Source organism: Rana temporaria, chromosome 6 (genome assembly GCF_905171775.1).
Source record: "Rana temporaria chromosome 6, aRanTem1.1, whole genome shotgun sequence".
In the NCBI taxonomy this organism is placed as follows: Eukaryota; Metazoa; Chordata; class Amphibia; order Anura; family Ranidae; genus Rana; species Rana temporaria.
Window position 1 is genome coordinate 37347565 of NC_053494.1, and position 14173 is coordinate 37361737.

A 14173-nucleotide genomic window follows, 5' to 3' on the forward strand; every position below is an offset into this window, starting at 1 on the left:
TGCAACTTGGGTTCTGTGCCTCTCCAGACTCTGGGCCCTTGATTTTCAAATGAAATGCAACATTTTCCACAGTCTGATGATTTGGGGAGCCATGTCATCTGCTGGTGTTGGTCTTGTGTATGCTCTTTTTGCTCAATGTGCACCGATTCCTACAGATAATCTCTTAAATCAGGTACAAAAGCTTTCCAAATGAGAATATGCTGTTTGTAGGCAGAGAAGTAGCAGCAACCCTTTATTAAAGTTGATACTATAGGCAAAACTTTTTTTTCATTTTGGATAGCGCAAGGGAGGGTTATAACCCCTGTCAGATTTTTTTTCGCCATCTTTGTCCCAATGAAGAAATTTTTTTTTTCACTTCCTGTCCCATAGCCAAACAGTGAGTGAGAGGAAATCCCTGCAAATTAAGGGAATTCCTCGGGGACCCCAAGGTCTCCAGAACTAGTGTCCCTGTTAGAAGATTTCCCCTCTATTACTTTTCTAGGGACAACCCAAAATTTGCTATTTTCTTTTACTTTCACTAGCATTGATAATGGTAAACAGGACAAATGGGGTGAATCTCCTTAAAGCCGTTGTAAAACCTTGATTGGTAATTTTTACCTACAGGTAAGCCTATAATGAACCATTTAGGAGATATTCGCCCTGCATGCAGCCAGTGACATCACTGGCGCATGCACTCTGAAGGTCCAGGATACCTTGCCAATACATCAGAGCTGCTGGAACTGAATGACGTCAATTCGGCTCTGGCCAATCACAGCGCCGGAGCTCGCAAACCCGGAAGAAAGACAGGGGGAGTTTGTCAGCTCTCTCAGTGATGGTCAGGTGTCCACAAACCTTTAGTCATATAGGCCCAGGTTCTCAAAGATTCTTAGAATCAGTTACGCATAGATATCCATTATATCCGACAGGCGTAAGGCTCTTATGCCGTCGGATCTTAACTGCAATTTTTTTTTTTGCCCGCTAGGTGGCGCTTCGGTCGTTTTCCCCGTCGAGTATGCAAATTAGCTAGATACGCGAATTCCCGAACATACGCACGGCCGACGCAGTAAAGTTATGACGTTTACGTTAGGCTTTTCCCGGCGTAAAGTTGCCCCTGCTATATAAGGCACAACCAATGTTAAGTATGGCCGTCGTTCCCGTGTCGAAATTTGAAAAGTTACGTCGTTTGCGTAAGTCGTCCGTGAATGGGGCTGGACGCCATTTCCGTTCACGTCGAAAACAATGACGTACTTGCGACGTCATTTGGAGCAATGCACCCTGGGATTTTTTACGGACGGGGCATGCGCAGTTCGTTCGGCGCGGGGACGCGCTTCATTTAAATGAAACACGCCCCCTACCCGCCGAATTTGAATTACGCGGCCTTACGCCGTGTGATTTACGCTACGCCGCCGCAACTTTACACGCAAGTGCTTTGTGAATAAAGAACTTGCATGAAAAACTTGCGGCGGCGTAACGTAAATGACATGCGTTACGCCGCCGCAGAGATATACGCCTGATCTACGAGAATCTGGGCCATAGTGTACAACGTGTACAAGAGCCTTTCGTGACCTGCCCTCTTTGTTTTGCTCTGCACTATATCAGAATGCAGTCTGCAGAGGTTTTTCAGTGGTGGCCCTGAGGTTTTTATGTTTTAAATTGCAACTTAGCAGTGCCTGAGCCACCTCTGGTGATTTACAGCCTGAGCCCCATGTGTGTTGTATCAGCCCCTACCAATCCTGAGCCTCTCACGTACCTTATAGACTCTAAACTATATCTTCTTATTCCTGCAGAGCTCGGAATTTACGCGGAGTCTGGTGGATAAAAGAAGTGACAACAGTTTGGTGAGTGAAATTTTGGTGATCAATGTACTTTCAAGGACTGCAAAGGACTCTGTTTTTAGGGATGTTCCATCTTTTAAACATGATGAACATGAAAGAAATCTAAAGTGGAACTGAAGTTTCACTGTAAAAAAACAAACGCATGTTCGCTGTCTTCCCTGGCATTGCAAACTGAGCTGCACGTGCACAGTTCAGCTTACAGCATCAGGCCGGTCTCTGAGTGCCAGGGTGACTGCCTCCTGCGCTTGTGCAGGAGTGACGTCATCCTGCGCTGGCCAATGAAGAGGCCGGAAGACTGACACTCAGAAGAAGTATTATTAACCCTTCAGTCCCGCTTTAATATAATTCTATTATTATACATTAACCACTTGCCAACCACGCTATAGAACAGGGGTGTCAAACTCAATTTCACTGTGGGCCGCATTAGCATTATAATTGCCCTCAAAAGGGCCGCTTATATCTGTAAGATTAGATGTCCAGCGCATCCACTCCCCTTACATTAGATCTCAGGAGCCGTCCCCACCATCAGAAGTTGAGTCCCCCACTCTCCTTTACATCACAGTGTACCCCCTTTCCTTATGCCACTGCTGGGAAGAAGCTGGATGCATTGCTTGAAAGCAGAGGGTCTGGAAGAGGACCAGAGGAGGGCTGCAGCTGCAGAAGAGGTGCGAGGGCCACATGAAATGGCCTGGGGGGCCGGATTCGGCCCGCGGGCCTTGTGTTTGACACCTGTGCTATAGAATGACTTGTACAGCGCGGCCGGCTAGTTCTGGGAAACCATCATATGATGGTGTCTCGTGATCGCGCCACCGTGCACCTAATGTGAGGCACGGGTGGCCCGTCTGTAGTCGTAGTGTCCTCCGGACACGGCTGGTTACGGATTGAGGTACAGAGCCAATTGGCTGCTCTTTACCACGTGATCAGCTGTGTCCAATCACAGAAACAGAAGCCAGTTATCGGCACTCCTTTTCTCACGCTGACAGCGTGAGGAGGAGAAAAGAGAGCCGATAACCTGCTTGTGTAAAAGGGACATCTACCCAGATAATCAGGGCACTGATCATCAGTGCAGTGCCAACCAGTGCTGTCCATCAGTGACGCCTATGAAACTGTATTTATTTTTTATTTTTTTATCATTCAAAATTTTTAGTCTTCGTTTATTTAGCAAAAAAATTAAAAACCCAGTGGTGATTAAATACCACTAAAAGGAAAACTCTATTTGTGTGAAAAAAAAAATGATAAAAATGTTGTTTGGGTACAGTGTTGCATGACTGTGCCATTGTCATTCAAAGTGCGAAAGCGCTGAAAGCTGAAAATTGGCCTGGGCAGGAAGGGGGTAAAAGTGCTTGGTAGGCAAGTGGTTAATGCAATGTTGTGCAACCTTTTAACCTTCCTGGGCCACATTGGAAGAGGAGAAATTGTCTCATAAAATACACTAACAATAAGGATAGCCGATAAGCAGAAAAAGTCGGGCAGATCACAACTTAACGATCACTGATATAGATAATGTACATATCTGAGTAATAAAACTTAAAAAAAAATAAAAGAGCGCAGTATAAAACGATAGCCACATTTGATACTGTGTTTGGTAAACTCGAGCCCTGTACACACGATCGGTTTGTCTGATGAAAACGCGCCGGTGGACTGTTTTCATCGGACAAACCGATCGTGTGTGGGCCCCATAGGTTTGTTTTTCATCGGTGAAAAAAAATAGAACATGTTTTAAAATTTTCCTATGGATAAAAAAAACGATAGAAAAAAATGATCGTCTGTGTGGAAGTCCATTGGTCAAAAATCCACGCATGCTCAGAATCAAGTCGACGCATGCTCAGAAGCATTAAACTTCATTTTTCTCAGCACGTCGTAGTGTTGTACGTCACCGCGTTTGGACACGATCGGATTTTTGACCGATGGTGTGTAGGCAAGACTGATGAAAGTCAGCTTCATCGGATATCCAACGAAAAAATCCATCGCATTAGATTAGATCAGATATCCGATCGTGTGTACAGGGCTTTACGCATCAATATCTGGTTCAACGGATTTGGTAGAAATTCTCAAGGTGCTCTTCAGATATTTTGGTTCTAATTTCCCACTTTGTATGCTTCATCCTTGAAAATAGTTGCTCAGAAATATACAGTGCCTTGAAAAAGTATTCATACCCCTTTGAAATGTTCTACATTTTGTCATGTTACAACCAAAAACGTAAATGTATTTTATTGGTATTTTATGTGATAGACCAACACAAAGTGGCACACAATTGTGAAGTGGAAAGAAAATGATAAACGGTTTAATATTTTTTTTACAAATATCTGAAAAGTGTGGCGTGTATTTGTATTCAGCCCCCCTAAATCAATACTTTGTAGAACCCCTTTCATTGAATTACAGCTGCAAGTCTTTTTGGGGATGTCTCTACCAGCTTTGCACATCTAGAGAGTGACATAGTTTGCAAAGAAGAATGAGCAACAATCTCAAGCTCAGATCGGATAGAGAGTGTCTGTGAACAGCAATTTTTAAGTCTTGCCACAGATTCTCAATTGGATTTGGGTCTGGACTTTGACTGGGCCATTCTAACACAAGAATATGATTTGATCTAAACCATTCCATTGTAGCTCTGGATGTATGTTTAGGGTAGTTGTCCTGCTGCAAGGTGAACCTCTGCCCCAGTCTCAAGTCTTTTGCAGACTTTAACAGGTTTCGTTATAAAATTGCCTTGCACAGTGGTGTAGTGGTTATCACTTTCACCTGGCAGCAAAAAGGATTCCACTGTAGTTGATAATTATCTATTTATGACAGAGCAGACATATTTACATGTTGCATGTGCAGCCCCTCCTTTCTGCTTAGCAGTGATGCACTGTGATTGTGTCTGTGTCTGCTGATTCTCTTATCTCACTGCAAGTCTGCCAGACAGGCTGTGTCTGAAAAAGAATCGATTTTTTTTAAAGTATCTAATGATTTGAAATATCCACAGTGCTCCTGGTAGTCAGAGAGCATGGGATCTTTTGCCATGGCTTTAGTTTATACAAGGGGGGCTTAGAGGCTTCTGTTTATTATTAAAAAAGAAGTATGGATATTATATTTTTTTTTTTTGGGGGGGGGGGGGGGGGTTGGACGGACACAGCAGCCTTTGACCTTAGGGTTATATCCGCTTCCTTCCAGGAGAAAGCGGATATAACCCTAAGGTCAAAGGCTGCTGTGTTCGTCCATGAACTCGGAGAAATGGATTTTACGGTGAGTACAAAAATCCTATTTTTACTTACCTAGGTGGAGATGCAGCATCGCTCCAATGCTGAATCTGTCCGCTGCTAACTCTAAGACTGAGAACTGAGTGATCAAACACCAAGCTCCCTAAGCAGAGAGCTGTTGATTGTCAGTCACCGACTCTCTGCTCTGCCTCCTCCAGCACTCACTGGAGTGCTGGGCTGTGGAGGGGGTGGGAGCATCCGGCTCAGGCTCTCGGTGGCCCGCTGAGCCAGGTGCCGGACCAGGTATGTGGGCGGATCCCAATCATATGGTCGTGATCATTCCCGAGCCTGAACCACAGGTCTGTGACATCAGCCGACAGCGGGGTGTCTGCTGATAAAGGGTCACAGGAGGGTAGAATGAACTGCACTCTTGTGATCCATAAGAGAAATACAGCCAAACAAGCTTTGGCTGTGCTTTTCCTTTAATGACATAAAAGAGGGACTTGCATATACAGAAAATGTAAACTTAGCCCTCTGGTCTAATAAGGCTACTGGCAAAACGTCTGTGTGTTATATGTCTTCTTTGATTATTATTCCCATTACAGCTGGTAAATAACCTCAAACAGAAGATTCTGAAGCTCGAGAAGCAATGTAAGGAGAAAGATAATACTCTCAGGTATTTAAAATAATTTCTTTAGTTTTTCACCGTTATTCTAAAAACTGTTATTTCTACAATGGATTAATTTATTAACCACTTGCTTACTGGGCACATATACCCCCTTCCTGCCCAGGCGAAATTTCAGCTTCCGGCACTGCGTCACTTTAACTGACAATTGCGCGGTCGGGCGACGTGGCTCTCAAAAAAAATTGACGTCCTTTTTTCCCCACAAATAGAGCTTTCTTTTGGTGGTATTTGATCGCCTGTGCGGTTTTTATTTTTTGGGCTATAAACAAATAAAGAGCGTCAATTTTGAAAAAAACACAATATTTTTTACTTTTTGCTGTAATAAATATCCCATTTAAAAAAAAAAAAAAAAAAAAATTCTCAGTTTAGGCCGATAAGTATTCTTCTACATATTTTTGGTAAAAAAAAGTTATAGCGCCTACAAAATAGGGGACATAATACTACCCGATTCCCCTTGACAAAATGAGCATGAATCTAATGTTAAAAATGTACATTTCCGGGTGAACCTCCACTTTAACACTGAGACAGTGTGAAACGCGTAGGCTATTCTTTTCCCATTTTTTGCTGTTTTTCTGTGGTGCATTTTCTATTGATTTTACAAATAAAGACAACTCGAGAGTTTTTTTTGGAGTGCGGCTGTCCTTCCTTTTGAAGTTGCTACCATTTGCCTAGTGCATCGCCGGGCACCTTGGTTTCCTGAGAGGTTCTTGATTGCTTAGTAGACCCACCTGGAGCGGTGACTCCCTTTCCCTATTCTCTGATTGGACAAGGTGGAGAGGAGGGGACGTGATGTTGCAATCTCCACCTCCAATCAGAGAATGCCGCGTATTCAAGGCACTGACACAGGACCCAGAAAATCGTGGCTATGGCTGTAGTGGCAGAAACTACTACAGTGATTTTCAGCTTTCCCAGTCCCCCCTCCCCCCTCCCCAGATACGAGATATATTTACAATGGTCCAAGCTGGACCCATGCAAGTATGCAATAAAGATTATGCCTGGAGTTCAGATGTTGCTGTCCTATACTTGTATATAAACTTTAGCTTGTGTATAATTAATGTTTTTTTTTGTGCAGCAAATTGCAGACAGAACTTAAAACAACTAGTGTGGAAGAGATGAGAATAGCCATGGAGACCTACTATGAAGAGGTAGGTTGTGAATGTGCAGTAGTGATAGAGAAAAGTGATCCATTCACCTCAATCTCCATCCCTGAACAGTTTATAATCCAATGATCCAAACGGGAACCGAAAACTTCGATACGCCCCTAGGGGCGCTTTCTGGGCTAGTCCTGCTCGTGCGGAACACCCCCCCTCCCCCTTCCAGTGCTCTTTTCTCTTCTTCTATCTTTTTCTCCTCTATTCTATTCCAGAACACGGAAAATGGGTCGGGAAGCCGGCTCGTAGGGACTCGGTTACTGGGTCACAATGAAACAGCGTAATAATACGGTCTCTAACTCATGTGCTGTAGGATGGCATTGCCTGTATATGTGACTGTACGGCTTTTTGTTACTTACCCGACACAGGGTTTTTCTGTTTCAAATGTTTTGTTTGTATGATGACGGTCCTCGCGGACTGGCTTTTTGGTGATAAATAATAAAAAAAAAAAAAAAAAGATAATCCAGTGATCCACCGCAGTCATACTAATACAACAGCTGTCTGAGAAGTGTATTTCCCTTAGGGCCCTTTCACACTGGTGCGTTTTTGCGGTAAAAATAGCACTATTAAAACGCTCATAAAACGCTTCCCATGCCCCCTCCATTGAAATGAATTAAAAACCACTGTAAAAACACGGTAAACACGGAGCATTAAAATCGCGGTTAAATCACCGCGATTTTACCGCGTTTTTAATTCATTTCAATGGAGAGGGGCATGGGGAGCGTTTTAATAGCGCTATTTTTACCGCGAAAAAGCGGCAAAAACGCACCAGTGTGAAAGGGCCCCTACTGATACTGTGACCATTCTCTAACTGTACACAGTTTCAAATATTTGACATTATTATTATCATCATCATTTATATGTTTTTTGTGTGTTCAGCTGAACTCGCACGTTTTCATTCCTGCATGTCAGTCCCGAATTTGGGAGGCGATTTTAGAGACCTCCGTGTGGGTTTCTGCACAGATGTCAATAGAAATTGCACCCCGAAATCGCCAAAAGTAGTACAGAAACGACTTCTGAGAATAGGTGCGGTGCTTCAAATGCAGCGTTGCACTGATTCGGAAACGCTGCCGGCAATTGCTGCCGATTTGGCAATGCGATTTGACATGTCACATTTCATGCCAAATCGCATCAATGTGAACCAAGGCTGATGCCTGATTTAGCTGACAATGGAGTGGCCTAATAGCAGTGATGCCTTTTCATTAGGTAAAGTTTGAGGTCCTTCACATCTGATGCCGCGTACACACGACCGTTTTTCATGACGTGAAAAATGCAATTTTTTAAATTGGTCATTAAAAACGACCGTGTGTAGGCTCCAGAGCATTTTTCATGACGTGAAAAATGGGCATTAAAAATTTAGAACATGCTCTAATTTTTCGCATCGTTTTTCACGTCGTCGTTTTTCACGTTGTGAAAAACGGTCGTGTGTAGGCTTTACCGACGGGGAAAAAAATGCGCATGCTTAGAAGCAAGTTATGAGACTGGAGCGCTTGTCCTGGTAAAACTAGCGTTTGTAATGGAGATAGCACATTCGTCACGCTCTAACAGATTGAAAAGCGCGAATCGTCTCTCACCAAACTTTTACTAACACAAAATCAGCAAAAGCAGCCCCAAGGGTGGCGCCATCCGAATGGAACTTCCCCTTTATAGTGCCGTCTTACGTGTTGTAAGTCACCGCGCTTTGCTAGAACATTTTTTTTTCACGGTCGTGTGTATGCAAGGCAGGCTTGACAAGAATCACACTTCGTTTTTCCATGACATTAAAAACGGTCGTGTGTACGCAGCATGATTGTTCCATTGTGGCATGTTAGAATACATTCACACCAGCGAATAAGGACGATGCAAATTTTAGCGGCAGCGATCCTCTGATTCCTGCTGCAGCTTTCAGCGGCTAGGTGAAGCCACTGGCCCCATTCCTTATTATGACAGGTCACAGGTCTTTGCTGCTCTCTGCACAGCCAGCGATTACCTGCGGAGATCTGTTGCACACACTTTGGGGCAGATCCACATAGAAATAGATGGACGCAGCGTATCGGAGATACGCTACGCCGCTGTAACTTACTTTTGGCCAGTTCGAATCCTGGAAGAATTTGCGCCATAAGTTACAGCGGCGTAGTGTATCTATGGCGGCGGAATTTAAATCGGCGATTAGGGGGCGTGTTTCATTTAAATGAAGCGCGTCCCCGCGCCGAATGAACTGCGCTTGCTCCGTTTCTAAATTTCCCGCCGTGCATTGCGCTAAATGACGTCGCAACGACATCATTTTTTTAACTTGGACGTGAATTACGTCCATCCCGATTCAGGGACGACTTACGCAAAAAAAAAAAAAAATTCAAATTTTGACGCGGGAACGAAGGCCATACTTAACATGGCAAGTCTAACTATACGCCGCAAAATAGCAGCTTTAACTATATGCCGGAAAAAGCCGACGTAAGAGAATGCGAGGATCGTCGGAAATCGACGTAAGAGAAATCGCGGATCATTGGAAATGGCTAATTTGCATACCCGACGCGGAAAGTACTCTGTCTGTGGATCTGCCCCTTTGTGTGCATCCCGCAGTGATCACCACAGGTAATGTTGGATGTGCAGAGAGCCGCAAATAGCTACAGCTGCCGGTGACCTGTCATTAGAATGAAAAAGGCCAACGGCTGCACCTAGCCGCTGAGAGCCACAGCAGGAATCTGAGAATTTCTGCCACCACAATTCGCACCAGCCTTGATCCTCGGTGTAGAACAAGGTATAGAATAATTTCAGTCCTTGTGCTAAAGTTCAAAATGTCCACAACAGGTAAGCCAACTACTTGGTCAATCGGTCCTCCATAAGGGGTTAATTGTATATTTCTCTCTGTGCACACCGCCTTGCAGCTCCTTAATCAGCGGGATACTGATGGCTGTGAAGACATAAGAAAGGAACAGAGTGCACAGGCCCATGGTGCAATACTGTGTATTCAAAAAAAATTAGTAGATTAAAATCCAATGCGCTTACAAAAGTAAAGTGTACAAATGCATTTACATCCCACGGTAGGAATCCCTGGATGGTGACCTTTCCAAGCGCCTCGATGGATGGATCATCCGGTGGATGGATGGATCATCCGGTGGATGGATGCACGCTGAGAACCCACATCCATCCAGCAGATGATCCAGGCACTTGGAAGGGTCACCATTTAGGGTTTCCTACTGCGGAAGGTAGACGCATTTGTTCACTTTACTTTTGTACTGGGTCGGTTTTGATTTTTTTGGCAAGGGATGCAGCGATAAACTGCATTGGAAGAGGCTGGCAGGGGATGCAAAGGGGAGCAGCATTGGATGAGGGTTGCAAAGAATGCAGTGGTGAGCAGTGTTGGAAAAGGGTGGCAGGGAATGTAAGGGAAAGCAGTGTTGTAGGTATTTTACAGGGGATGCATAGGTGAACAGTGTTGGAAGAGGGTGGCAGGGAATGCAGGCATGAGCAGTGTTAGAGGGTTGATGAGGATGGAGAGGTAACAAGAATTGGAAAATGGTTGCAGGGATCAGCAGTGTTGGAAGAGGCTTGCAAAGCGTGCATGGGTGGGCAGTGTTTGAAAAAGGCGGCAGGGGTTAGCAGTGTTGGAAGCTGGTAATCTACTTCCAATGCTGCCAGCCCCTGCCATCCTCTTCCCAACACTGCTCACCCTTGCATCCCCCCAGCCCTCCTCCAACACTGCTCACCCCTGCATCCCCCCAGCCCTCCTCCAACACTGCTCACCCCTGCATTCCCCCAGCCCTCCTCCAACACTGCTCACCCCTGCATTCCCCCAGCCCTCCTCCAACACTGCTCACCCCTGCATTCCCCCAGCCCTCCTCCAACACTGCTCACCCCTGCATCCCCCAGCCCTCCTCCTGCTCACCCCCTGCATTCCCCCAGCCCTCCTCCAACACTGCTCACCCCTGCATCCCCCCAGCCCTCCTCCAACACTGCTCACCCCTGCATCCCCCCAGCCCTCCTCCAACACTGCTCACCCCTGCATCCCCCCAGCCCTCCTTCAACACTGCTCACCCCTGCATCCCCCCAGCCCTCCTTCAACACTGCTCACCCCTGCATCCCCCCCAGCCCTCCTCCAACACTGCTCACCCCTGCATCCCCCCCAGCCCTCCTCCAACACTGCTCACCCCTGCATCCCCCCCAGCCCTCCTCCAACACTGCTCACCCCTGCATCCCCCCAGCCCTCCTCCAACACTGCTCACCCCTGCATCCCCCAGCCCTCCTCCAACACTGCTCACCCCTGCATCCCCCCAGCCCTCCTCCAACACTGCTCACCCCTGCATTCCCCCAGCCCTCCTCCTGCTCACCCCTGCATCCCCCCAGCCCTCCTCCAACACTGCTCACCCCTGCATCCCCCCAGCCCTCCTCCAACACTGCTCACCCCTGCATCCCCCCAGCCCTCCTCCAACACTGCTCACCCCTGCATCCCCCCCAGCCCTCCTCCAACACTGCTCACCCCTGCATTCCCCCAGCCCTCCTCCTGCTCACCCCCTGCATCCCCCCAGCCCTTCTCCAACACTGCTCACCCCTGCATCCCCCAGCCCTCCTCCTGCTCACCCCCTGCATTCCCCCAGCCCTTCTCCAACACTGCTCACCCCTGCATCCCCCACCACTCCTCACCCCTGCACCCCCCGCCCTCCTCCAACACTGCTCACCCCTGCATCCCCGCAGCCCTCCTCCAACACTTTCTACTCCCTGTCACAGTAGCTCCAAGCTCAGCAATGCTGCAGTGGAGGAGATAGTTGATCACACATGTGCTGGGATTTGAAAGCTCACTCTTGAGTTAATGAGTGTCTTAGCAATGCCCTAGCAACAAGGCAGGCGGGATGTGAGAATTTTTCGCCAGGCTTTGGGAGGTACCTAAATGTCCTACACCTATAGCAAGGGCATTATCCAACTTTGGTCAAAGCTGCATTTTTTATTTCTTTTATTTTTTATTTTATTTCTCTACATAGGCAGTTTTTTTTTTTTTTTTTTGTAAAAGTGACCTAACCCTTTAACCGAGATCCATCCATTACATAACTCCCATCATCCCTGGTGACCAGCCAGAAATCCCAGCAGCAGTGAGAGCAGGTCAGTCTGATAAGCGCTAGAATGGTCACAAAAGGGGGAAGATGTGCCATTTTTTCAAATGGAGCTTGTAATTTAAAGGATAAGTTTGCCTTTTTTTTTAATTTCCCCCTAAATTCCAGCTCCCCTATGTACAGTACCAATATAGCATTAATGGACTTCTTTTGCAGAAATATAAAAAGCTTTCATTTTACCCTACATGGCTCTTACCTCTGTGTCCAATAGAAGTACATTAATACTACATTGGTACATAGGGGTGCTGTAATTTAGGGGGGGGGGTGCACTTATCCTTTAATGTATTTACAACACAGAAATGGGTAATCATGGTAAAGTTAGGATCCTCAAAGATCTTTCCTGACCTGTTTGACAACACATTGTTTATAAAAAAAATAACGATGGAACATTTAAAAAATGTTCTTTTAAAATTACATAATAATTATTTTACTGTGTGCCATTAACGTGTATAACCAGGGCCGGCCTTTGGGGTGTGCGAGCTGTGCGGCTGCACAGGGCGCCATGGGCAACAGGGGCGCCGTGCGGCCATCGCAGCTCGCAAAATGTGAGTCGCAGCAGGGCCGGGCGGTCGGCGCTACCACTAAGCGGATTAGGAAGGCAGCCTCCTAGGGCGCACTGCCACCTAAGGGCTCCGCTGACTCTTGCCTCACCTCTTCCTCCTCATTGTCACTCCCCAGGCTCCCGGCAGAGGATAGAGGGGCCCCGGACAGCCTCTTTGTGTATGTTTAGGTGACCAGGGGCAAGGGGTGAAGATGGGGGGGGGGCGCCACAAGATTAGCTCGCACAGGGCGCCTGAACACCTAAGGCCGGCCCTGTGTATAACAACATTTTTGGATTGTATAATTGCAGTACTTGTGGTTTGCCTAAAATCTACAGCTCCCCTGCTGGCTGGAGGTGTAAACAATTAATTACATTGAAAAATGTGTTCTCTTCTATACTATAGATTCAGCGACTACAGCTATTGTTGGCTAAAGCAGAGACGCAAGAAAAAAAGTAAGTCAGCTATAGATGTTGTGTTGTATTTTGCTATACTTTAATGCTAAACTCCAGGCAAATATAAAATATCGAAATCAATGTAGCTCTGTAATTATTAATACATCATTAAATCAATTTTTTCATTAAAAGCAGTGTAATGTAAGTACCTGCATTTGCCTTGGTATAAGTATTCTAGCAGTCCTTGTACAGCAGAGCTCGAACTGTTTGAGGAGGATGCTGCACCACAAGAAGCCAGTCAGCCACCACACAGCAGCACCATAGGGTGCACCTAATCATTCTGTGCAGCACAGATTCCCCCTACCGGCCTGGCTCCCCACATATTCCTTTTGCAGCACCCTCTGGCTTCCCTCCTCTCCTGCCTGTTGCTGCGGAGATGTTTTAGAATTAGGGAGGGAAGGGGCTGGTAAATATGTATTTATCAGCCCCTTCCCTTTCTGAATGAACATGGTGAGTGATCAGTAGTGTGTTTTTGAGTTGTGGTATGCACACCTTAATGCAATAGGCTGCACACACCTATGAGGAGCACGGTGTGTTACATTGCTGTGTTGTGACAAATGCAGCATGTCGGGCTGCATTGGGGTGCAAACAGGGCTCATAGAAAACAATTGTTTTCTGTTTGCCCCGGCCTTGACTGTCATCCATCTATTTACACTATGGGGTTGATTTACTAAAGGCAAATATACTGTGCACTGCTAGTGCACTTACTCTAGAGCTTGAGTATGATATCATGATTCTTCTTCTATAATAAAAAGTGGACTGAAACCAACCGTGCTTTATGGGGAGACTTACTAAAACTAGAGCACACAGAATCTGTGTCAGAATCAGTGTAGCTGTGCATAGTAGCCAATCGGCTTCTAACTTCAGCTTGTTTAAATATTTCCTGTCAAATTCCATAGCATTTGTTAAGGTAGGACTCTGACTTTATTGATTTATGACAGACCTCCTGCAGAGACTCGAGAGTCCCAGAAGAGACAAAAGGCCATGAATATGGCTCTACTCAAACTCTCCAAACAGGTGAAGGAACTGCAGGAGGAGAACAAGAGTCTGAAAGCGGACCTGGACAGAGCCATGGCCCAATCACCTACCTCCACCAGAACAAAAGGTGAGTGCAGCATTTTTTCTGATCAATGGTTCTGAAGTTGATTATTTTTGTATTATATTTTTTTTTTTCCACAGAATTCAGAGGTAAAATGTTTACTGATGTGCCTAAAGCTGAACTCCACACAGATATAAAAGACACATTAAAGCAGCTCTGTATTCATT

The 14173-nt window shown here is 45.9% G+C and overlaps 1 protein-coding gene across 1 annotated transcript in view; it reads left to right on the top strand.

Moving 5' to 3' along the window:
- IQCE (IQ motif containing E) overlaps positions 1–14173 on the top strand; it is an 83377-nt gene that overhangs the window by 26905 nt on the left and 42299 nt on the right. Inside the window, exons 9-13 of the mRNA XM_040356669.1 lie at positions 1767–1817; positions 5599–5669; positions 6751–6823; positions 12858–12907; positions 13849–14012. Coding sequence (XP_040212603.1) covers positions 1767–1817; positions 5599–5669; positions 6751–6823; positions 12858–12907; positions 13849–14012 — 409 coding nt within the window. The remainder of the gene's footprint in view (positions 1–1766; positions 1818–5598; positions 5670–6750; positions 6824–12857; positions 12908–13848; positions 14013–14173) is intronic.